This window comes from Suricata suricatta, chromosome 11 (assembly GCF_006229205.1).
Source record: "Suricata suricatta isolate VVHF042 chromosome 11, meerkat_22Aug2017_6uvM2_HiC, whole genome shotgun sequence".
Taxonomy (NCBI): Eukaryota; Metazoa; Chordata; class Mammalia; order Carnivora; family Herpestidae; genus Suricata; species Suricata suricatta.
Genome location: NC_043710.1, coordinates 47,194,629 through 47,219,258, shown reverse-complemented (window position 1 = coordinate 47,219,258; position 24,630 = coordinate 47,194,629). Strand labels below are relative to the sequence as shown.

At 37.1% G+C, this 24,630-nt stretch overlaps 1 protein-coding gene across 2 annotated transcripts in view; it reads right to left on the bottom strand.

The window, feature by feature from the left end:
• SBF2 (SET binding factor 2) overlaps positions 1 to 24,630 on the bottom strand; it is a 483,232-nt gene that overhangs the window by 78,344 nt on the left and 380,258 nt on the right. For both annotated transcript variants that reach the window (XM_029956586.1, XM_029956585.1), the window contains exons 18-20: positions 11,906 to 12,076; positions 2,899 to 3,161; positions 430 to 602 (exon numbers count right to left, since the gene is read on the bottom strand). In XM_029956586.1, the coding sequence (XP_029812446.1) occupies positions 430 to 602; positions 2,899 to 3,161; positions 11,906 to 12,076 (607 nt within the window). The remainder of the gene's footprint in view (positions 1 to 429; positions 603 to 2,898; positions 3,162 to 11,905; positions 12,077 to 24,630) is intronic.

The window sequence follows — 24,630 nt, the reverse complement described above, 5'->3', positions numbered from 1 at the left end:
CTAATATTATGATTTAACTTACATGCAATATCTAGAATAGGCAAATTCACAGAGGTATAGAGGTTACCAGGGGCTATGGAGAAGGAGATGGGGAGTTACTGACTAATGTGTACAGAGTATGATGTGATTTGGGTGGTGAAAAAGTTCTGGTAATAGATAGTGGTGATGACTGCACAACATTGTGAATGTAATTAGTATCACTGAATTTTATACTTAAACTAGTTTAAAGTGGCAAATTTTATGTTACATATATTTTACTACAATTTAGAAATATTAACAAATTTAATTAGAACATAAATAGCATGGTTAAACTACATTGAAGACAAGTACTGTAGATGTCATGTTGGAAAAATGTACACCTCTGAAAACAATCCTTACTCTATTATCTCTAATATTCTGGTTCTCTAATTTAATCTGCAAATTGATTACCTGGTATCATGCAATGAAGGCTCTTGATATGATCCTGAGTAACTCCACTTTCTGTGCAAACCTTGTCAATAAATCGAGTAATGAATCGCACAACAGAATTGGCGATGTCATTATTCTCTGAATCTTCAAACCCACTTTCTGTATCATAGCTCTCAGCTACACTTCCTGCAATACTGAGAAAGTCAAGGAAAGAAATCATGGTCAGTATGTAACAAATGACCAAGCTATCACAATTTCCATAGCAATTTAAATTTGCTTACATTCCGATATTCAACTTGCCTGCATTTGAAAGTGTCTGTAAGGCATTGTCCTTTGGACCCATATTTGTTTTTGTAAGAAATACCTTCTGTCATTCTCCTAAAAAGGAACTCATGAACCACAGAAACTAAAACAAAAATAGACTCTTTCATTTATTATCTGATACTTGAACCTTCTAAAAAAATCCCCTGTTCTCTCAAGTTAATTACCACATAGAACCAGACAAAGTAATATGGCTATCTTTGGCCTTTGACAACTGGAGGACATGTTCCCTGGTAGGCAAAGTAAAGGAATTTTTCTCAGAAAATAGCATATTTTTCCAAATAGAAGAACCAAACTGCCGTGTGAACCCTTTTCTTGCCAATACTTATCTCTTTGAGTGAACCACAACCCTTTTAGTCACTGTGAAATCATCAATCTTCTGTAGGTGATAAAATCATGCAACAGAAGGGAATAAATTTGAAACAGAGTGGATGTGAAAGCTCCATCCCTGTCCTTGCTGCTTATCTGGTTCCCACTATTCAACAATTACTCCTGCCTCCCAGGCCTTCTTTTAGACTGCTAATCATGGGAAGGACTCATTTGCTTGTTCTAACCTACTCAGCTCTCTTTCTTCCAAATCCAACCACATTAGCTGAATCAGCTTTAAAGGAAAGCTAAGCAGTGAGTATGGTCTCACTTCATCCCAAAGCATTAAAGAACTTGAGTGCCTTAGCCACTCACTAGGCAGACTTTCAAGCAGCATCTACAGTTTGAAGTGATGAAGGCCTAGATTATATAGTTCACATAAAATAACTGTTGGGAGAATTAAGAGATATGTGCAGCTGACTGCATAGTGCAAAAGACTGACTTGAAAATAAGAAAACATAGTCCAGCCTGGAAGACCAGAAGCTCTTAAGTATCTGGATTAGGGGGATTGAGAGGCTGGAATCAGAGATGTGGGCTTGTGGATGAGTTTCTAAGAGAGTATGAAGAGCCTGGAAGAGGGATTGAGAATGGAAAGAGAAAAGAAGCTGCCTGAAAGAGCCTGAGAAGGATTTACAAGAGAAGAACTACCAGGATGTTAGAGCATTATTGAAGACCTAAAAGATTAGAATTTCACTACTGTTGGGTATGCAGTTCATTCATTCATTCATTCAATCATATGTTCAACCAAATATTTATTGAGTGTCTACTATATGCAAAGGGCTGGAGGGTACAGCTATGAATGAGACATACAATAAGCAAATATATGAAAATAAATCAGGTTGTAGAAAGTGTCATGAAAGAAAAAAAATGCAAGGTAGGGGAAAGAGTGATGGATATGCTACTAAGATAAGGAAGTAAAAGAAGTCTCTCTAGGCAGATGACACGTGAGCAGAGAATTAAATGAAGTGAGGGAGAGACTGTTGTGACTATTTCAGGGAGAGTATTTCAGGTTGTGGGAAGAAATACAAAGATCCTGGGGCAGTATTATGCTTAGAGCGTTTGAGGATTAGCATTAGCAGGGGGACCAGTTTCACTGACAGAAGAATGACAGGAAATAAGGTCAGAGCAGTTGTCAGGGGTTAATCCTGTTAGGCCTTGGTAGCTCATGGGTTTATTCTCAGTGATACTGGAAGTCATTGTAGAGTTGGGAGCAAGGCATGGCTAAGGACATGATTTTAGACAAATGCAATGCATACACTGAAAAAAGGAGGGTTGAGAAACAAATAATCACTTTGGCAAGGAGTTCATTAGTAATTTTCCAGACTGCTTTCCGTAAATTGCTATGGGAGAAAATAACTGAAGGGCTTGATTTCTAGTGGGTGAGACATTTGAAATATTAGGTCATGAGAGAGAAGAGAATGTAGGAGATGGTTAAGTATAGTCACATGAGGGGCACTTGGGTGGCTCAGTTAGTTTAACGTCTGACTTTTGATTTCAGCTTAGGTCATGAGATCTAGTCCCACGATGAACTCTGTACTCAGTGTGGAGCCTGCTTAAGATTCTTCCTCTCTCTCTCTTTCTCTTTCTCTCCTGCTCCTTTCCCCCACTCTTTATAAAAAAAAAAAGAATAGTCAGATGAAGTAAAGGTCTTTTAATATAGAAGAGATAAAAAAAGTTGGACAAGTCAGAATGTAAAAAAATGCTTAAATTTTTGAAATATGTACAGCAGTATTTGTCCAAAATGGTTTATACTGTCTGCTAAGACAAGAATAGGAGGGTCTCTGTGTGTGCACATTTTGGTACCTGTTTGTGACAATGCTGTTGCTCCCACTCTCCCAGTCGCCTGGTGCTGATGTTCTTAGGAGCTTATTTTTACTTGTATCCAATGGAACTAGTAGGTTGACCATGAGGTTTGCAAAATGAATGGCCTGACTGAAGACAGTGCTTTCCTCACGTTGCACCAGCTCCTGCTGAGTTGATTTGCTCAGAGAAGGCCAAAGGCGCAGTTGCTCAGCTGCCAGGTCCATTGCTGTCTTTTCTTGATATTGGTCATCTGGAAGCTTATCCTAAAAAACAATGCAAATCTATGACATCACACAAGCTTCAAAAAGCATCAAACATGTTTCAAGAATCCATCTATTAAATAAATATCTATGTCACGAAAAAAATATAACCTATAAATGTTTCAATAATCCATCTATTAATATCTATGTCACACAAAAACATATAAACAAAACAACAATAATAAAACAAATTCTAGTCTTTTTTTTCCTCCCAGCTCCAGCTAACCTTGAGTAGAACTATGTGATAAATCCAAGGAAGCAGTAAGTAGCAAAGCACAGATGGATACACTTTTCACTGCTAACATTTATCTCTATAGCTCCATCTTTTTCAAGCTGCCAGTTATAACAAATGGTTGATATACCTACAAATGAATGAATGCTCCAGCAGCATTTACTAATAGAGTAAAACCCTGGATTGCCAGTAACTTGTTCTGTAAACGTTCCTCAAGGCAAGCAAACATTTCTAATAAATTTTAACTTGATAAAGGAGCAATGTCTTGCAATATGAGTAGTACATGATCCTGAATGTCACATTATCACAACTGAGTCAATGGTTCTTCTCTCTCTCTCTTGCTGTGGGATTATGGGTGATGGTCTCCCAAGCTCAGATGCTTGGTCTCAGGTCACGGTGCTTGACAGAAATCAGTCATTTTTCAAAACATTGGAAGTGCCCACAACTGGCACTAGAGCACTTTTTGTCACTTCAAAGCACCTATCGCCAGTCCTTTCCCTTTCCATATAAGAGAAAGACTAGGAATGCTTTTTGCTTCATTCTAGGTCACTGGATAGGTTTATTGCTAAAGTTGCACAAAAAGAAAAAAATTCCATGGAGCCAATAGATAGCAGTGATTCTGTTAGTGATAGTGAAAGTCGTCCTACACAATGACCCTCCCCGGCTCGTCTGCCTCACACCATACACAAAGGTTTTCGAAGGTAAGTACAGGTTAATTTATTTTTCTTTATATTTTGTGTTTTATTATTTTATATTATAGTATTGTAATAATTTTTATATGAATAGTTTTGGGTTATAGAATGAATCATCTGATTTGCCATTATTTCTTTGGGGAAATTCACTTTGATATATAAGTGCTTTGGACTACAAGCATGTTTCTGGAACAAATTATGCTAGCAAAACAAGGTTTTACTATACTCTGATGTGTTTCTTCTCTTTTGCTGTTTGGGAGAAGGAGACAGAATGACCAAAGTCACAAAAAATAGAGTTAGATTTTCTTGTAAATGTGGGAGTCAAGTATTATTAGGACATAGGTATAAAGGGGATAATGGGATTTTTTTTTATTTTTTAAGTTTTCTATTTTAATTCTAGTTTGGTTAACATACAGTGTTATAGTCGTTTCAGGTGTATAATATAGTGATTCAACAAGTACACAGTACAACAAATACTCAGAACTCATCTCAATGAGTGTACTCTTTGACCCCATCACCTATTTCACCCCCCCCCCCACGTCTCCTCTGGTAACCATCAGGTTGTTCTCTAAGAGTCTGTTTCTCAGTTTCCCTCTTACTTTCCCCATGATCATTTGAGTCTCAAATTCCACATATGAGTGAAATCATATGGTTTTGTCCTTAACTGGCTGACTTATTTTATTTTAGCATTATACTTTTTTTTTAAATGTTTATTTATTTATCTTTGAGAGAGAGAGAGAGAGAGAGAGAGAGAAAGCAAGCGCACAAGCAAGAGAGGGGCTGAGGGACAGAGGGAAACACAGAATCTGAAGCAGGCCCCAGGCTCTGAGCTGACAGCACAGAGCCTGATGCGGGGTTTGAACCCACAAACTGTGAGATCATGACCTGAGCTGATGTTGGACACTTAACCGACTGAGCCACGCAGGTGCCCCTAGCATTACACTCTTTAGCTCCATCCATATAGCTGTAAATGGCAAGATTTTATTCCTTTTACAGCTGAATAACATTTCATTGTATACATATACCACATCTTCTTTGTCTATTCTTTGTCTTCTTTGTCTATTCTTCAATCAATGGACACTTGGGCTGCTTTCATGATTTGGCAACAGGTGATAATCTGCTGTAAACATCAGGGTGCATGTATCCCTTTGAATTAGTGTTTTTGTATTCTTTGGGTAAGTACCCAGTAGTGTGATAGTGATTGCTGGATCATAGTTCTATTTTTAATTTTTTGAGGAACTTCCATACTGTTTTATAACAGTTTGCATTCTAACCAACAGTGCACAAGGGTTCCTGTTTCCCCACAGCCTTGTCAACACTTGTTGTTTCTTATGTTTTTGATTTTAGCCATTCTGATAGGTGATATCTCATTGTAGTTTGATTTACATTTCCCTGATAGTGATGATGAACATCTTTTCATGTGTTTTTGGCATCTGCATGTCTTCTTTGGAGAAATGTCTGTTCATATCTTCTGCCCATTTACTAATGGGATTATTTGCTATTGGGGATTGAGTTTTAGAACTTCTTTATATGTTTTGGATAGTAACCCTTTATAGAACCGTCATATGCAAAAATCCTCTTTCATTCCATAAACTGCTTTTTAGTTTTGTTGACTGTTTCCTTCACTGTGCAAAACCTTTTCATTTTGATGTAGTCCTGATAGTTTATTTTTGCTTTTGTGTCCCTTGCCTCAGGGAACCTTTCTAGAAAAAAAAAAGGCTATGGCTGATGTCAGAGAAATTACTGCTTGTCCTCTAGTCTAGGATTTGTATAGTTTCAGGTCTCACATTTAAGCCTTTACTCAATTTTGAGTTTACTTTTGTGTGTGGTGAAAGATAGTGATCCAGTTTCACTCTTTTGCATGTTGCTGTCCAGTTTTCTCAGCATCGTTTATTGAAGAGACTATTTTTTCCTATTGGGTATTCTTTTTTCTTCTGTTGAAGATTAATTGACTGTGTAACTGTGGGTTTCATTGTGAGTTTTTTCTTTAATAAAGATTATATCAACTTCTTTTTAAAATTTTTTAATGCTTTTTATTTATTCTTGAGAGACAGAGAGAGACAGCGTGAGCAGGGGAGGGTCAGAAAGAGAGTGGGAGACACAGAAACTAAAGCAGCTGAGCTAGCTGCCAGCACAGAGCCAACGCAGGGCTCGAACCCATGAACCATGAACTCATGACCTGAGCCAAAGCCAGACGCTTAACTGACTGAGCCACCCAGGCACCCCTCATTGTGAGTTTTTGATCTGTTCTATTGACCTATGTGTCTATTTTTGGGCCAGTACCATAGTGTTTTGATTACTACAGCTTTGTAATATGACTTAAAGTCTGGAACTGTGATGCCTCCAGCTTCACTTTTCTTTTTCAAGACTGCATTGGCTATTTGGGGGTGTTTTGTGGTTCCGTTTAAATTATTAGGATTGTTTATTCTGGTTCAGTGAAAATGCATAGCATTTAGTCTATTTACAATCAAAGTAATTATTGATAGATATATTCATTTATTGCCATTTTATTACATACTTGTTTATTAGTTTCTTCTTGTTTCAGAAGATTCTCTTTGATCCTTTCTTGTCCTTCTCTCTTTTGTGGTTTGCTGGTTTTCCTTAGTGATATATTTGGATTTCTTTCTCTTTATTCTTTAAATATTTATTAGTGGTTTTGATTTGTAGCTACCATTAGGTTTCCATATAACCTCTTCTGCATACAACAGTCTATATTAAGTCAATGGTCATTTAAAGTTGAACTCATTCTTTACTCCTAGCCTCCCCATGTTTTAGGTATATGGTGTCATATTTTATATCCTTTTATTTTGTGATTTCCTTGAATGGTTTTTTAAATAGAAATACTAATTTTAACTGCTTTTTTGAATTCCTACTTGCATACTGTCACTTTTGGTCTTTCTTTTCCTCTCATGGAGTTCCCTTTAGTATTTCTTGCAGGGTTGGTTTAGTAGTCATGGACACCTTTAATTACTATCTATCAATCTCTTTATTTCTCCTCCTATTTTGAATGTTGGCTTTGCTGGATAGAGTATTTGTGGATGCAGATTTTTCCCACTCAGCACTGTGAATATGTTATGCCACTCCTTTCTGGCTTGGGAAGTTTCTGTTAAAAAAAAATCTGGCAATGGCTTTATGAAATTTCCTTTGTATGTAACTGTCCTCTTTTGTTTTGTGTCTTTTAATATTTTTTCTTTATATCTATATTTTCCATTTTAATGACAAGATGTCTTGGTGTGGATATGCTTCTGTTAATCTTTTTTGGGGTTCTCTATTCCTCCTGGATTTGGATGTTTCCTTCCCCAGATTAGGAAGTTTTTAGCTATCATTTCTTCAAGTAAACTGTGATCCCTTTGCTCTCTCTTCTTCTTCTGGGACTCCTAAAATACAGATTTTATTATGTTTGGTGGAGTCATTGAATTCCTTCAGTCTATTATAATATGCATGATTCTTTTTTCTCTTTTGTTGACCTTGATTACTTTCCATTACTCTGTCATCTAGGTCATTAATTTGTTCCTTTGTTTCTTCCATCCTGCTGTTCACTCCACTCCATCAAGTATGTTTCTCATTTCATTTTCTGAGACTTTTATCTCTGCTATATTATTCCCGATATCTGTGTTAATTGTCTCATTGATGTCCTCCACTCTTTTCTAAAGTCTACTGAGTATCCTTATGATCATTGCTTTAAATTCTCCACTAGGCATGTTACTTAAATCTGTTTCACTTAGATATCCAGTTGTGGCCTTGTCCTGTTCTTTCATTTGGGACAAATTCCTCTTTCTTTTCATTTTGTCCAAGTCACTCTGCCTGTTTATCGTGTTAGAAAAGTCAGCTCTGTCTCCTGTTTCTTTTTAGGATAATGGCTTTATGAATCCTGTAGTATCCTGCAATGTAGGGTCCCTATTTCTCCGGGCCTGGTGCTTCCAGATACCTTTCCAATGTGTGCTGTGTGTGTTCTGCTGTTGTGTCCTGGCTGCTTTATCCCTCAGGCCAGTCATCTGCAGAGGCTCTCTTTGCCTTTTGTGGGCAGTGCTTGGTCCCTGGCCTAAATGTGGTGCATTGTAACTAGGTATGCTCTGGTCTGCTTGCGAAATGAGACCTGTTACTGCTGACATGGGAACCGAGGCCTCACAAAACTTGCAGATGGGGAGATGTGGTATCGGCAGGGGTTTGAGCTGGTCCTCTGGGGGAGGGGACCTACCATGCTGGGACTGAGAGGCAGTTCCACCAAGTACAGGGGGTGGGACTTGGATAAGCAAATCAGGTAGCTGCACTGGTTCCCACTCTGTTTATGCTGAGGGCCAGGGAAGGGAAAAGACATCTTTGAGCTCCTTTGTTCCTGGAGAGGTCTCTGTGAACGCTGCCTCTGGGACATACTCTAAGATGTACAAGTAACCTCCCCACTGTGTGTCCCAGGTGTTCTTCAGATCACTGTTCCTGTGCAGTATGTCCTTGATCTGTTTAGCCTGCTTTTTCTCCAAGAGCAGCCCCAATGTCCTCTGGGCTCTCACTGAGCCAAGCCCACTGACCTTAAAACTTCATGTTTTAAAGCCCTTCTAGTTGCAAGAACTCAAGAAATTTGGTCCTTCTCATTTTCTAAGCCAATTCTATGGGGATTTATTTTCCCCATGCACTCCTGGTATGCAAGTCTGTCTCTTACTCTACTATGCAACTGTGGCTCCCTCTACTTCAGTGGCCATGATCTGATTCTCTCCTAAGCCACATCTCTGCACTTCCTACTTTCTCAATGTGGCTTCTTCTCTACTGTTAGTTGTGGCATTTGTTTTGCTGTCTTCAGATTGATTTCTGAGGTATTTAGATGATTTGATAGTTATCTAGTTGTATTTGTGGGACAAGGTGAGTCTATGGTTCTCTGCTAACATATTCTCAAAATCCTCTTTCTGATGTGTCTGACAATGGGATTTTAAAAAGGAGTTTCCTAGTAGGCTGAAAAGTTAAGAAGAGCTACTATATCTAGTCTCACTTGTTAAAAAATTTTTTTAAACATTTATTTATTTTTGAAAGACAGAGAGAAAAGGAAGGTGAGCAGAGGAGGGGGAGAAAGGGAGAGGGAGACACAGAATCTGCAGCAGACTCCAGGCTCCAAGCTGTCAGCACAGAGCTCGATGAGGACTTGAACCCACGAACTGTGAAACCATGACTGGAGCCGTAGTCAGACACTTAACTGACTGAGCCACCCAGGTGCAACCTAGTCTCATTTGTATATAATCTGCGTACCAGAGAGAGACTTCTTTAGAAAAGAAGACAGAGAAGTAGTGACATGCATTTGCTCTATAAAAGCTTTTGAGACATACCAATGTTACATTATATCTGCTTTTAAAAACTATCAAAAGCACCATGCCAGCCCAAATATTTCTGGACCATGACCTCGAACTAATTTTCATCTGCTATAGTTACCCCTTACCCAAGTACATTTGGTGTTTTGAAAGAAATATCTGAGTTTTACATTAAATTAAACAAACAATTCACACTAGATGTGTATAACAACAGCTGGCATAGGAGATGTCAGCTATTTTTTATTAATGTTTCTGTTCTTATACTCAAGAATAGACAAATAATGTTTAAAATTACATGAAATATAGAAATATTTGAATACTACTATGTATTCAATTTATATCACATAATACAAGGTCAGTTTAAAATACAGGGTGATGTAAGAAACAACAAGTGTTGGTGAGGTGGTGGAGAAAAAGCAACCCTTGTACACTATCAGTGGGAATGCAAACTAGTGCAGCCATTGTGAAAAACAGAATGGAGGTTCCTCAAAAAAATTTAAAATAGAATTACCATATGATCCAGTAATTCCACTACTGGGTATTTACCTAAAGAATAGGAAAACACTAATTTGAAAAGATACATGCACTGCTATGTTTATTGTGGCATTATTTATAAGATTCAAATTAGGAAGCAAATCAAGTGTCTACTGATAGATGAACAGATAAAGATGTGGTGTTTTATATATATATATATATGATGATTTATATATACATATATATGATAATTTATATATATGATGGAATATTATTCAGCCATAAAAAAGAATGAAATCTTGCCACTTGTAACAACATGTAACAACATGGATGGATCTGGAGGATATAATTTAGTGAAATAAGTCAGTGAGAGAAAGAGAAATATCATACGATTTCACTTATATGTGGAATTTAAGAAACAAAACAAATGAATAAAGAAAAAAAGAGACAAAAAAATAGACTTTAACTATAGAGAACAATGTGGTGGTTCCACAACGCAGAGTACTAACCACTGTATGATCACGGCGCACCATACAATGTGGCGGTTCCAGAGGGAAGGTGGGCGGGGGAAGGGGTGAAACAGGTAAAGGAGATTAAGAGTATACTTAATATGATGAGCACTGAATAATGTATATAGAATCACTGAATCACTATGCTATACGCCTGACACTAATATAACAATGTATGCTAATTATACAGAAATTTTAAAACATAAAATAAAATGGAGGGTGATGGGAAGGATCATCAGTAATGCATTAGCCCAGCACATAGAATTAAAAATTACTCTTCATTTTAAAAAATTAAGAAAATTACCCTTAAGGGCTGCCTGGGTAGCTCAGTTGGTTAGGCATCCACCTTCAGCTCAGGTCATGATCTCATGGTCCATGAGTTTGAGCCCAGTGTTGGGCTCTGTGCTGTTAGTTTAGAGCTTGGAGTCTGGTTCAGATTCTGTCTCCCTCTTTCCCTGCCCCTCCCCCACTCATGTTCTGTTTCTCTCTGTCTCTCAAAAAATGAATAAACGTTAAAAAAATTTTTTAAAAGATTACTCTTAAAGTGAATCAACATTGACAATCAGCAGTTAATCCTGGTTAAGTTCAATTAATAACGTTGATAATTTCTAACATTATTTACTATGTGTCAGGCCTTTTTAAGTGCCTTTTACTTGTATTAAACATTAAAGTCTTACAAAAATTGTATCTACTCATTTTAACAAGGTGGAAATAAGCACTGAGAAGTAAAGTGAATTGCCTAAGACCAGACACCTAGTGAATGACACTTTATTTATTTATTTTTTTAAATGTTTGTTTATTTTTGAGAGACTGAGAGAGACAGAGTGTGAACAAGGGAGAAGCAGAGAGAGGAGACAGAATCCAAAGCAGGCTCCAGGCTCTGAACTGTCAGCACAGAGCCTGATGCAGGGCTCAAACCCATGAACCGTGAGATCATGACCTGAGCCGAAGTCGGACGCTTAACCAACTGGGCCACCCAGGTGCCCTGTGAATGACACTTTAAAATTTCAGAAAATTTAAAGTACTCTTTAAAATTAAAAACAATTTTCTTATTTTAAAATATTTTGTTATTTTCTGAAGTATAATTGATGCTGGTAAAATATATGGGAACATATAGAATATTCCTAAAGGGAGAACTAGATTTCTTGCTGACATACTTTTGAGAAGAAATACTGAATTTTACATTTATATTAGAGTCATTTAACTTTAATTTGATATTTCTTCAAAAAGTTTATTACACAAAGACATCCCCAGGTATTTCATTTTCTTTTTTCTGTTCAACTTCCTATAATGGTTTGAAAAGAATTCTTATTTATTAAAATATAATAAAACCATTCTAGTGCTAAAGAACTATATTAAGAAGTTATTATGGAAAAATGTAACACCAGAAATCAACAGAAGAAAGACACTCACCATAGGACTCCCTAACATGAAACTGAAACACACTGGTAGAAAGTGGCTGGGTTTCCTTTTGTCCTGGGAACATCTGAATAAGCTTTCCTTGAAGCCAGGATCCCAGTCCCACACTGTACCTTTCTTCTCTTACCTTTTGCTTCAGATACGTGGCATGATTGTCTTCCTTGGCTGAGAGATACAGAAAGCGAACCTGTTCCTGCACTGCATTGTAGAAGGTTGTCTCCCAAAATTGCTGATTCGTCCAAATGGGGTGGTCCTGCACACAGGTGTAAGCAAACTGGCTGACTCCAGGGGCTAGTTTCTGTAACAACACACAATACATATCATGACAGGGCTGACAAAGTCATGATGGTTTAGAAAGTTACAGGGGTCACGGTTGATCATGGATGTTATCAAAGGGTTTACCTAAACAATACCTTACGGCAGTACAAGCTTAGCAATCAGCAACTTATTCATTTTTCTTTTTTCTTTTTTTAAACATTTTAATTTTTAACTGGCAACTTTGGGCTTGCTATCAAATCCTTTAGGGTCTCAGTCACTTCACAGACATTTTAGCAACAGCTAGAAATCAAAGTTATACAAATTAGAGAATGTATGAAAAGTATCTGGCATTTTGGAGTTGGCAGCTCTTATTACAATTAGGATATGCAAATGAAATCCATCATTACCTAAACATAAAGCTTCAGATAATTTAAATTTTTTTCTACTTGGTTTTAGAGTACATTTGAGGGGGCAGTAATTAAAATATGAGTAAGCTTGCAGAGTGGCCTTACACACAGAATGAGGGCATATCATGCATTTGGGACTCAAGAAGAATGACACCCTCCCTACTGGCCACTCTAGCCCATTACCTCATCACCGAGACTCCTGCCTGCCTCACACACTCCCTAGCAGAATGTCCTGCACTTCAAGGTCATTATCTAGTAACCAAGACCAGTCATAGGAGGGTAATCTCAAACCAAACCTTCCTTTCCAAGACTTCCTGCTGGGCTTCAAAGTAAGAGTAAACCTTACTCTGTGACTTACAATAGAAGGAAGGAAAACTAACTCTGCAGGCACTTGAGGTACTTCATAAATATTTACATATCTCACTTCATACTAAATATAAGATGCACCTTACTATTGCCAATTTAAAGAAGAGGAAACAGAAGTTCAGGGAGGTTTAAGTGATTGCCTAAAGCCAAATAAAATAACAAATTACATATGTAGTAAAACCGGTTTTCAAGTCGAAAGTTTGTTTGGTTCCAAAGCCCCTGCTCTTTTTTGTATACCACACTGTCTTGCAAAAAACATCATACAATAAGCTAAATACTAATTAGCACTGCTGTGTTTTTTCCTGCACTTCAGGATTTTGTTTCCCAAAGCAGTATTCTGCCTTGGAGGGTCTGATATGATTTTAATTAACATTGTATTTTTACTTTCACATATGATTCATATTACAGTTCCAGTTAATGATTTAAATCATCTTTCCATAGCCACTGGCTTTCATCTCTAACAGTTAAAGATGTTTCAAAACTTTTTTTAACCCATAATTTCTCAGCAAACAGCAGGTAATGTTCTCAATAGACCATTTTTTTGTCCATTTTATTTTTTGGAATTGAGGTCATCTGTTTTCAGTGAGTAGAACTAAGGTTTCTGATAACATGTTTTCTTTTAAAGCAATTTAATAAGCTGACTTCTCTTGGAATGTTGGACATTTAAAATTACTATTAAGGTTATATATATAACAGTTATGTAGCAAAAGTTGGTTCATTCTTAAGGATGTATAACATAAATAAGATACCTGGTAAAAATGATATTCTCAATACATGCTAATTTCCTTCTTGGTCTAGAGCAGACTAAACCTAGAACTGGAATAGGCAGGCACCAGGCACGAAACGTAGTGGGATGGCTGCGATTTTGCCTATGAGAGTCTATTTATTTCTGCATCACATGTGTAAATCCCTTTCGAGATAGGACTATGTACTGCTGCTGAGGTGATGGACTATAACTTCTAATCAGGTGGCTATAAGTTGAGAGTGGCTGTAAAAAGAAAATCAAGAGTTTTCCGAGGGGATGCTGCATAAGGATCACTGTTGATCTTCATAATGCCTATATAACTCCTTTAAAACACAGTTACCATCTACCAATGGGGAATCATGGGCAAAATGTGTGCGGTTCTGCAAGTATGCAAACAGAAGCCACAGACAATGTGAATCCTCATGTATGCTGTTTGTAGATACTTGGGATGCAGGTTGAACTTTTTTTTTGCTCCACAGTTTGCTCCACAGCACTCTAAGGACTAACAATGATCTCAGTAGTAGTGCACAAACATCCATTTTGTAAGGGATTTTAGAGACGCCTGGATGGTTCAGTCAGTTAAGCGTCTGACTTTGCCTCAGGTCATGATCTCAGAGTTTGTGAGTTCCAGTCCCATGTCAGGGTCTGTGCTGACAGCTCAAGCCTGGAACCTGCTTTGGATTCTGTGTCTCCCTCTCTCTCTGCCTCTCTCTGGCTCATGCTCTCTCTCTGTCTCAAAAATAAATAAGCATAAAAAAAAGGATTTTAAAGGCATGAAATTCAAACAAGATAAAAGCATAATTCTCAGTTGCCTTTCCTGTAAATATAGTCAGAAGCAGCACCATTTCTTATAAATGCAAGGTAATAAACAGCAACTCTTAAAATTTTTAAATTTTGGAGTTCTGAAATTAATATAGATGAGCTCAGAAAAACAGAGCTCTTAGCAAATCCTTATCAGTTTCTCACATAAAGTACTTTCAGGGTCATCAACACACCAAAAAAGCTATTATTAATTTTGGATCTCTTATTACAACTCGACAGAGCTCCCTAGGGATCTCAGAGTATAATGAAGCCCCGCCTTTCTTTTCCAGCATTTTTCTTACTGATGCTGCATATTCACTTTCCTTGGCGCATATCAATTATTATCTCCCTACTTATTCATAAACTAAATATGCAAAATTTCTCCTAAATCTTCTAAACAAAAGTGGCCTGTATATATTCCAAGACAGAAAAATGGTGTAAAACAGAGTGACAGTGGTTTAAAGTGTTAGAACCCATAACTTGTTTACTAGGTGAGAAACTAGCAGGGTGAAGTGATTATGGGATACTTTTTGGTGGCATGTCAGTCACACACGGCTGTGGCATCTGATATATGCATAATAAAGCATTAATTCCCCAATACTTCAAGTATTATTATTTTTCCTAATATGAAACCTGCCTCCTTTCTTTGTGGTTTTCTGCAATGTTTTCCCAACCACAGGCAAGGGGCATTGTGTCCCTCACTGTTAGGATGGACAGGGCAATGCACTGATGGGCAGGTGTGTGCTGAGGACCAGCAGAGGGCAGCAGCACCTTATTCTGCCTACATTCCATCAGGGCTTTAGGTAGGAATCACAAATATGGAGCTTTGTAGTCTAGCTGGTCTTGGGTGGTAAGGTGAATACTGCATGTTTTCACTGTGTATTTGCAAGACAGTACAAAAAATATGGATTTCCTCAAGGTCATACAGCAAGAGGAGTAGAAGAGATGGGATGAGAAATACGGTTTTCTACTGTTCAGTATCATTTCTGTAAGATATAAAAATTAAGATATTCCACAAAACTATATTATAATTATCTAGAGAAGGATATAATGAGATTGTTTAGAGTTTCCAACTCACTATATTCTATGACAGTAGTAGTTATAAACAAAGAAAATAAGCACCAATCTATGAAACTATCTCCTGATGCTAATCACTTCTTTGAAGAGAAAACTTTCCTAAAACAGTTTCTCAAACTGGCCCATATACCAACTTCATGGCCTTTGGTTTGTACAGAATTGAGACTCAATCCACACTGAGGGTGTAATGGTGGTAGTGGTGGTCATGGTAGGGAACGCTGTTGTCAAATGACATCTCTCTTTCCCTTCAATTTTGACAACAATATTTATTGTACATTTCCTAATATTTTTTATTATTCTGTCCTAAAGAAACAAATGATATTTTGCCTTGGAATTTAACGAGATGTTTAAGAATATGTTGATTTCCTTCCTTATCTGAAAAAAAAAAACAATAGCCCTGAAGGTACTAAATTAAATAAATGATGCCATTCATTTTCCACAAAGCATTCAAAGGAAACTCAGCATGGGACAGGGTATGGAGAATAAAATTCCGAGGCTCACCAACCAGCAGGCCAGATTCAAATCCAAATAAATGGACACAAATCATCTCAGAGATGAGTTGGTCAAGGGAAAGGTTAAGATATCAGTATGAGGGGCTGGTCTAAGATCTGTCTGGCTAGACCTGCTTGTTCTCCAGGCCTAAGGACTCAGTTAGGGGGCTCAGAGGGAAACCAGGCTTCAGGAAAAAAAGCTAGCTGGTAGGACTGATTCCATAAATATGTAATGGTCTTAAAGAATAATGTAGAACACAAAGATTCATTGTTTAAGTTGCTGGGTATTTTCAAACTACCTCTGATACTGGAATATAAGTATACTTCATTGCACAGTTTGGGGACGGTGCCAACCAGTCCTTTTATGATTCTATATTGGCCTGACCAGGCTTATATCGTAGGTTTCATTTTATATCTTATTGATGCTTCTCAAAGTGTACAATTTGTATTTCATTGACTTATGCAATATTTAATTAAACTACGTAAGAAAGGGGCACTTGAGTGGCTCAGTTGGTTAAGTGTCCGACTTCAACTCAGGTCATGATCTCACAGCTGGTGAGTTAGAGCCCCGTGTCGGGCTCTGTGCTGACAGCTAGCTCAGAGCCTGGAGCCTGCTTCAGATTCTGTGTCTTCCTCTCTCTCTGCCCCTTCCCCACTCATGCTCTGTTTCTCTTTGTCTCAATAATAAATAAAATATTTAAAAAAATAAACTATGTGAGAAAAACACAACGATCTCTTTGTAAACATACAATTAAGGAGGGGCAGAAAGAGAGTGGTTTATAAATAATGAGTATATAGGATACTGTGTGCATTAGTCAGTGCAATTTACACAATGGTATATAATCCAAATAGTTAAAAATCTACTATAATTTTTTTCTGTTCTACTACCTGATACTCTAAGATTTCAAGTAACTTCAGTTCCATAATGGTCTAAACCTCTTCTGGATTACTTAGAAGATCCAGGCACACAATTTCTGCACAAGAAGTAAATTCATTCACCAGTATATTCACTTGATGTGCCAATTCCAGTAGTTGGAACAACAGGGTTGAAGTCTTTAAACATTTATCCTGTTTTTAAAAAAATGCTTATTTGTTTTTTAAAATATTTATTTTTGAGAGAGAGGGAGAGAGAGGGAGAGAAACAGAGTACAAGCAGGGGAGGGACAGAAAGAGAGTGGGAAACACAGAATCTGACATGTGTCAGGCTCCGAGCTGACATGTGGGGCTCGAACTCATGAGCTTTGAGATGACATGAGGTAAAGTCAGATGCTTAACTGACAGCTACCCAGGGGTCCCTATTTATTTATTTTGAAAAAGAGAGTGTGCGTGTGAGCATGCACACACAAGCTGGAGAGGGGCAGAGAGAGAGAATCCCAAACAGGCTCCAGACTCCAGACTCCAAGCTGATTGTGTGAGGCTCCAACTCAGGAGCCATGAGATCATGACCTGAGCTGAAGTCAGATGCTTAACTGATAGCCACCCAGGTGTCCCTATTTATTCTGAAAGAGAGCGTGCGCGTGAGCATGCACACACAAGCTGGGGAGGGGCAGGGAGAATCCCAAACAGGCTTCTCTCTGCAAGCTAATGTGTGAGGCTCGAACTCATGAGCCATGAGATCATGACTGGAGCTGAAGTCAGATGCTTAACCACAGGTATCCTTATTTATTTATTTTGAAAGAGAGTGTGCATGTGATCATGTACACACAAACACTGGGGAGGGGCAGAGAGAGAATCCCAAGAATACTAAAATCAGGACCTAAGCCAAAATCAAGAGCTGGATGCTTAAATGACTGGGCAACTCAGATGCCCCTAACCACTTATCCTTCTAATGAATCTTTGTATTAGGTTGCTTAGTAAATATTAAGAGATCATATGTCAAATCAATTTTTTTCCTTTGTGGCATTCTTAAAAATACAAGATCCAAATCACCTCCTTCCCTTTTTTTGGCAGGTTTTTAAACTTTATTTCTATTTTTATTTGAGTTTATTTATTTTTGGGAGAGTAAGCACAAGTGGGGGAGGGGCAGAGAGAGAGAGACAGAGAGACAGAGAGACAGAGACAGAGACAGAGACAGACTGAATCCAAAGTAGGATCCAGGCTCTAAGCTGTCAGCACAGAGTCCAAATTGGGGCTTGAACTCATCAGCTGTGAGATCACGACTTGAGCCGAAGTCAGATGCTTAACCGACTGAGCCACCCAGGCATCCCCAGGTTTTTAAACTTTATATAAATAGTAGCATATTGTTTTTTCTTCTGCAGTTTGTTTTTTCACATATTATGATGTTAGACTTATTCAGGTGATAATAATATATAATAATAATTATTAAAACTTATCTATACTGATCTTTCACTCTGTATACTTATCAACTTACTTAGTCCTTATGCAACCTTACGATTCACTGACATTTTTACCCGTTTTAAGGTGATAGAACTGAGGCAGAGAGGAGTTAAGTATCTTGTCCAAGAGAAAACTATCAGGAAGTGCTGGAACTAGAGATGGATGTAAACCTAGGCAGCTTCTTTCCAGTTTCAAACCCAGAATCTGGTTTCTTAATTACTGCACAATTTAACTACTGAATGGAATTTCATTACATGAATATATAGCATTTCCTTGCTCCTGCTAATGGGCATTTGTATTGTTTTCAACTTTTTGCTATGTTAAATGATAGTGTATAAACATTATCACATACGTCAAGTGTCAACTTTGATGATTGGTTTCAGTACCAAATACTTGAGAGGGGCCTAAGAAATATGATAATTAATTCCCACTCTTTTTCTGTACAAATAAACTTTTTTGGGTTATTGATATATTGGCTATTTTTCCTGTGAGAAATTATTTCATGCAGATCTTTTGCAAATGCACTATTAAAAAAATAATTAACATCAAACAGCTAGTCAGTTTTTGAAATTTTTATTACCTTATAAATGTTAAAAGGTTTTCTTTTTTTTCACAATTAGTTTGTTTGATTCAGGAAGGAACCAAATATGGCCCATATGTTACTATTAGTTTATATCTCTGAGTTAAGTTTTAATCTATAGGTTCGTCTACCACCTATCTCTCTTTTTTCTGGGTTTTTTTTTTTGGTGTTGTTTGCTTTGAGAGAGAGAGAGAGAGAGAGAGAGAGAGAGAAAATGCTAGCAGGGGAGAGGGACGAGGGGGGAGAGAGAAAAATGTAAGCAGGCTCCATTCTCAGTGCAGAGCCTGATGTGGGGCTCGATTCCATGACTGTGAGATCAGCACCTGAGCTGAAATCAAGAGTTGGATGCTTCGCTGACTGAGCCACCCAGGTGCCCCTCTCTCCCTTATTTCCTTCTCACTTGCAATCTATTTGTTGAAGAAACTGGATCACTTATCCACAAGTGTCCATTAGTCTGGTGGTTGTTGACTACATCCCAGGGGTGTCGTATGACATAATCTTTTGTCCTCTGTATTTCCTGAAAACTGGCAGTTGGATCTAGAGATTTGATTGGATTCAGGCTTCACTGTTTGGCAAGTATTCCTATATATGGATGGTATTATTATATATGGTTGTCTCTTTTGTGATGTTAATGGTTGTTTATGGTCTAGGAATAATCAGATAGTGATATTCTCATTCTAGCATTATTTCCTCATTTATTAGAGTATTTCTATAAAGAGAAACTTCCCCCTCATCAATTGTTTGGTGATCTGAACATATCATTTGCACTGGATAAATACAAGATATTATCCCTTCATTTATCAGTTTTAAAAACAATGCATTATTTTCTAGCATCCATCACAGTTGACCAGTTTTTCTTTTTTTATTCATATTTTTATGAACTCATGGATTTTTAAAAATTTTATTTATTTTGAGAGAGAAAGTGAGCATGGGAAGGACAGAGAGACAGAGAGGGTGAGAGAGAGAATCCCACACAGGTTCCACACTGTCAGCATGGAGTCTGATGCTGGACTTGAACCCATGTACTGTGAGATCATGACCTGAGCTAAAATCAGGAGTCAGACACTTAACCGACTGAGCCCCCCAGGCACCCCTGAACTCGTGGATTTTAAAACATTTTAACTATTCTTAAACCTGTTTAGGAACAAACCAAAAAAATCTATCCATAAGTGTTTACTGTAAGCTTGTGCTTTTCATTAACTTAATACCAAGCACTATGGGACCTCTGTCTACAAAGTGCTTATAATCTATATGGAGAAATAAGAACTCCACATGTAATGACTGATGCACCTAACAATGTTGTTTATAAGAGCACTGTAAACCTGGAAGATTAAGGGCCTGATTGGGAGAACATGGTCAGCAAAGAAGCAAGGAGATACACATCAAGGTGTTTTTTCTGCGGTGTAACTACAAAACAAACTGAAGAAGAAAAGCATCCATGGGCACAGGAAATTGAGGAATTTGGTAAGCCACAGATCTCACTATGTGTACCTGCAAATGCCCCAAAAATGTTTATTATAGCATTATCTTTAATAGCTACATCCCTCCAAAGTTACCAGTTTTAAGGTCTAATGATGGAGAAGAAAGGTTAGGTAAATGATGGAACATTATTAACACAAAAGAATATTATCTTGCCATTAAAGCAGCTATATGGTGAGGTGCATATGAATAAAGTACTTATGTTACATTTAAGAAAATCAGCCAGGGGCGCCTGGGTGGCATCTGACTTCGGCTCAGGTCATGATCTCCTGGCTCATGGGTTCCAGTCCCATGTCGGGCTCTGTGCTGACAGCTCAGAGCCTGGAGCCTGCTTCAGATTCTGTGTCTCCCTCTTTCTCTGCTCCCCTTCCACTTGTGCTCTTTCTCTCAAAAATAAACATTAAAAAATATTAAAAAAAAAAAGAAAATCAGCCAAATATGCTATGATTATATCCATAAGCCAAATATGCTATGGATATGCACAAAGAGTGGGAGGAAGAAGGCAAAATGAAAATGAAGTAAAAGTAGTAGAATTTTGACAATTTATTTTCCTTCTTCAAAAATAATTTGAAATCATCTTTTTATTGAATATGGCAGATTAGGGGAGCCTGGGTGGCTCAATCCCTTAAGTGTCTGACTTCTGGTCAGGTCACAATCTCACAGTTCATGGGTTCCAGCCCTACATCAGCCTCTGTTCTGACAGCTCAGTGCCTGGAGCCTGCTTTGTGTTCTGGGTCTCCCTCTCTCCCCTGCTCCTCATTCTTGGACTCATGCTCTGTCTCTGTCTCTGTCTTTCTCTTTCTCTCAAAACTTAAAAAAAAAAAAAAGTGTGGCAGACTGAATAGTCTGTTCCTCAAACCCCTTTGAAATGACAACAAAAGAAAAAAATGGCAAAACATACAAGAGCAAAGAGAATGGAAAAAAAAAGACAACAAGAGATCAGTGAGGTTAATAAAATTTTAGAAGTCATTAGGTGGATTTATAAGCAGTAGCAAATTCTGAAGAAGCAATAAGGTGAAACTCCATACTACTTAGAGAAGGAAAAGCCCCCTTCACACTTCAGAAAAGTGAATTTTATTGTATATGAATGATATGTTAATAAAAAATGAAAACAACTCAAATAGTCATCAAATGATAAAATATGGTACATACTTGCTATGTAATATTATGTGGCAAGAAAAACTACAAGATACTGATATATGCTATACCATGGATGAAACTTGATAACATTATGCTAAGTGAAAGAAGCCAGTCATAAAAGATAACATGTTGTAAAATTTCATTCATATGATGAAATGTCCAGAACAGGCAAATCCACAGAGGCACAAAGTAGATTAGTGAGAGCACAAGGATCAGGGCATGGTGGAATGGGTAGTGACAACTAATGGCTATGGTGTTTCTTTTTGTGGTAATGAACGTGTTTTAAAATGGATTGTGGTATACACCTGAAACTAATAACACTGTGTCAACTATACTAAAATAAAAAAATTTTTAAAAATTGATTTTGATGGAAGAAAAGTATGTAAAAACCACTGAATTGTATAGTTTAAATGGATGAATTGTATATGGCATGTGAATTATATCTCAATAAGACATTAGAAAAAGGTTGCTGACAAGAGAAGCTGGATGAGGATGTGCAGAAACTATCTGTTATCTTTGCAACTTTTGGTAAATGTACACATACTCTAAAATACAAGTTTACTTTCAAAAAGACAAAAATGATATGGTATGCTGACATTAGTCAAAAGAAAACTGGAGTGGCTATGTTAATAGAAGATGATTTAGGTTTCAGAGTAAAGAATATTAGTGCACATAATGATAATTTCTAATAGTAAAGGATTAATTAATCAAGAAGACATAAAAGCCAAAGTACTTATGTATTGAGTAAGAAAGCCTTAGGGTACATGAATGAAATCTGATAGAAATTCAAGGAGAAGTAAATACACAACTATAGTTGGAGATTTTAATCTCTCTAAAAACTAGAAATTTAAGCAAAAAATCAGGAAGGCTCTATTATCAACTTAACCTGATTTTTAAATAGCACAATAGCAAAATATCCATGCTTTTCAAGTGCATACAAAACATTTACTAAGAAAACTTGCATTATGGGTGATAAAATAAGTCTGAAGGATGGCACTTGTTGGGATGAGTACTGGATGCTATATGTAAGTGATGAATCACCAAATTCTATTCCTGAAATAATTATTACACTCTATGTTAACTAACTTGGATTTAAATAAAATAAAAAACTAAAATATACATGTATATCTTTTTAAAGGGATTCAAATCATACAAAATATATTCTCTGACCAAAATGGAATTAAATTAGAACTGTATTATGCTAAGTGAAATAAATCAGGGAGAGAAAGACAAATATATGATTTCACTCATATGTGGAATTTAAGAAACATAATAGATGAACATAGAAGGAAAGGAAGGAAAAATAAGATAAAATCAGAGGGAGGCCCATCATAAAAGACAGATCTTAAATATAGAGAACAAACGGGGTTGTTAGAGGGAAGGTAAGGGGAGGGCTAGCTGCATGACGGGCACTAAGGAGGGCAATTGTTGGGTGTCAGATGTAAGTGATAAATCACTGGATTCTGCTCCCCAAACCAATACTACACTGCATGTTAACTAACTTGAATTTAAATTAAAAAAAAAAAATCAAAGGGCACCTGGGTGGCTCAGTTGGTTAAGCATCCGGCTTCAGCTCAGGTCATGATCTCATGGTTCGTGGGTTCGAGCCCCACGTTGGGCTCTGTGCTGAGAGCTAGCTCAGAGCCTGGAGCCTGCTTCGGATGCTGTGTCTCCCTCTCTCTCTCTGACCCTCCCCTGCTTGTGCTCTCTCTCTCTCTCTCTCTCTCTCTCTCTGTCTCTCAAAAATAAATAAAAGACAGAAAAAAATTAAAAAAAAATCAATACAGAAGGCAAGCTAGAAAAATCTCCAAATTTGGAAACTAAATAATTCATGGATCAAAGAAGAGAAAAGGGGGAAATCAGGAAGTACTCTGTACTAAATTAAAGTGAAAACATCAGAATTCGTGGGTGGCACTAACCCATTTCTTTGGGGGAAGATTTATAGCACTAAATGCCTGTGTTAGAAAAGAAGAATAGTCTCAAATCAATGACTTTAGCTTATACTCAGAAAAATTAGGGAAAAAAAAGGCAAATTAAAGTGAAAGCAAGCAAAAGAAGGGAATTAAGCTTACAGCAATCATCAGTGAAACAGAAAATAGAAAAATAAAAAATACCACTAAAACCAAAAGCTGGTTGTTTGAGATTCATAAAATTAATAAACTTTTAGTCAGACTTACTAGAAATAGTCAAACGTACCAATGTCATAAGTAACATTACTAAAGATTCTACAGATATTTAAAAAAATCATAAAGAAATATCATGAACAACTTCATGTCAATAATATTGACTACTTAAATGAAATGGACAGACTTCTTAAGATATATACTACCAAACCTCACTCAAGAGGAAACATAACTTGAGGAGGCCCCTATCTATTAGAGATATTTAAAGTAGTAAAAAGTCTTCTCACAAAGAAAGGCCCCAACACACATTGGTCCACTAAAACCTCTCTCAAACATTTAAGAAGGAACCTATACCAATTCAACACAAACTCTTCAAATTAATTCAAGAAGACTGAATGCCCCTCAACTCATTCTATGAGTGTGTTATCTCTGATTACAAAGCCAGAAGACATTACAAAATTATATCAATATGCTGCATGAATATAGATACAAAAATTCTAAACACAATTTTAGCAAATCAAATCTAGCATATATTAAAAGGATAATACATTATAGCCAGCAAGTGGGACAGTTGCAAATTTGAAATAAGGCAATGGTATAATGAGTGAGGGTGGAAGAGGCATTAACTTATGGTTCCAACGCCCAGGCTCTTTTGGCTTGGCAGATTCCAGAGACGAAGTGAAAAATACAAAGAGGCTATATGTTTACCCCAAATAGCATATGTTCTAAAGTAACCTTTATTTATCCATTGATGAAAATGAGTATTGTTCCTGGATAAAAATAAGAGGTTAGCCACTCTGAAAACAGCTCATACTTCTTGGACTCCACATTATCAGAGATTAAGGGAAAACTACCTTTCTAGGACTTGGGGTATATTTTCAGTGATTTGAATCAATCACTATAAAGCAATTTTTATAGTGTGCCACTAAGATCTAAAGTGGAGGGATTCGTACGTATAAAGAGATTAGGAAACTGGATTTGGCAATGACTTCTTGGATATGATACTAAAGGCAGAACAAAATAAAAAATTGTACTTCATGAAAATTAA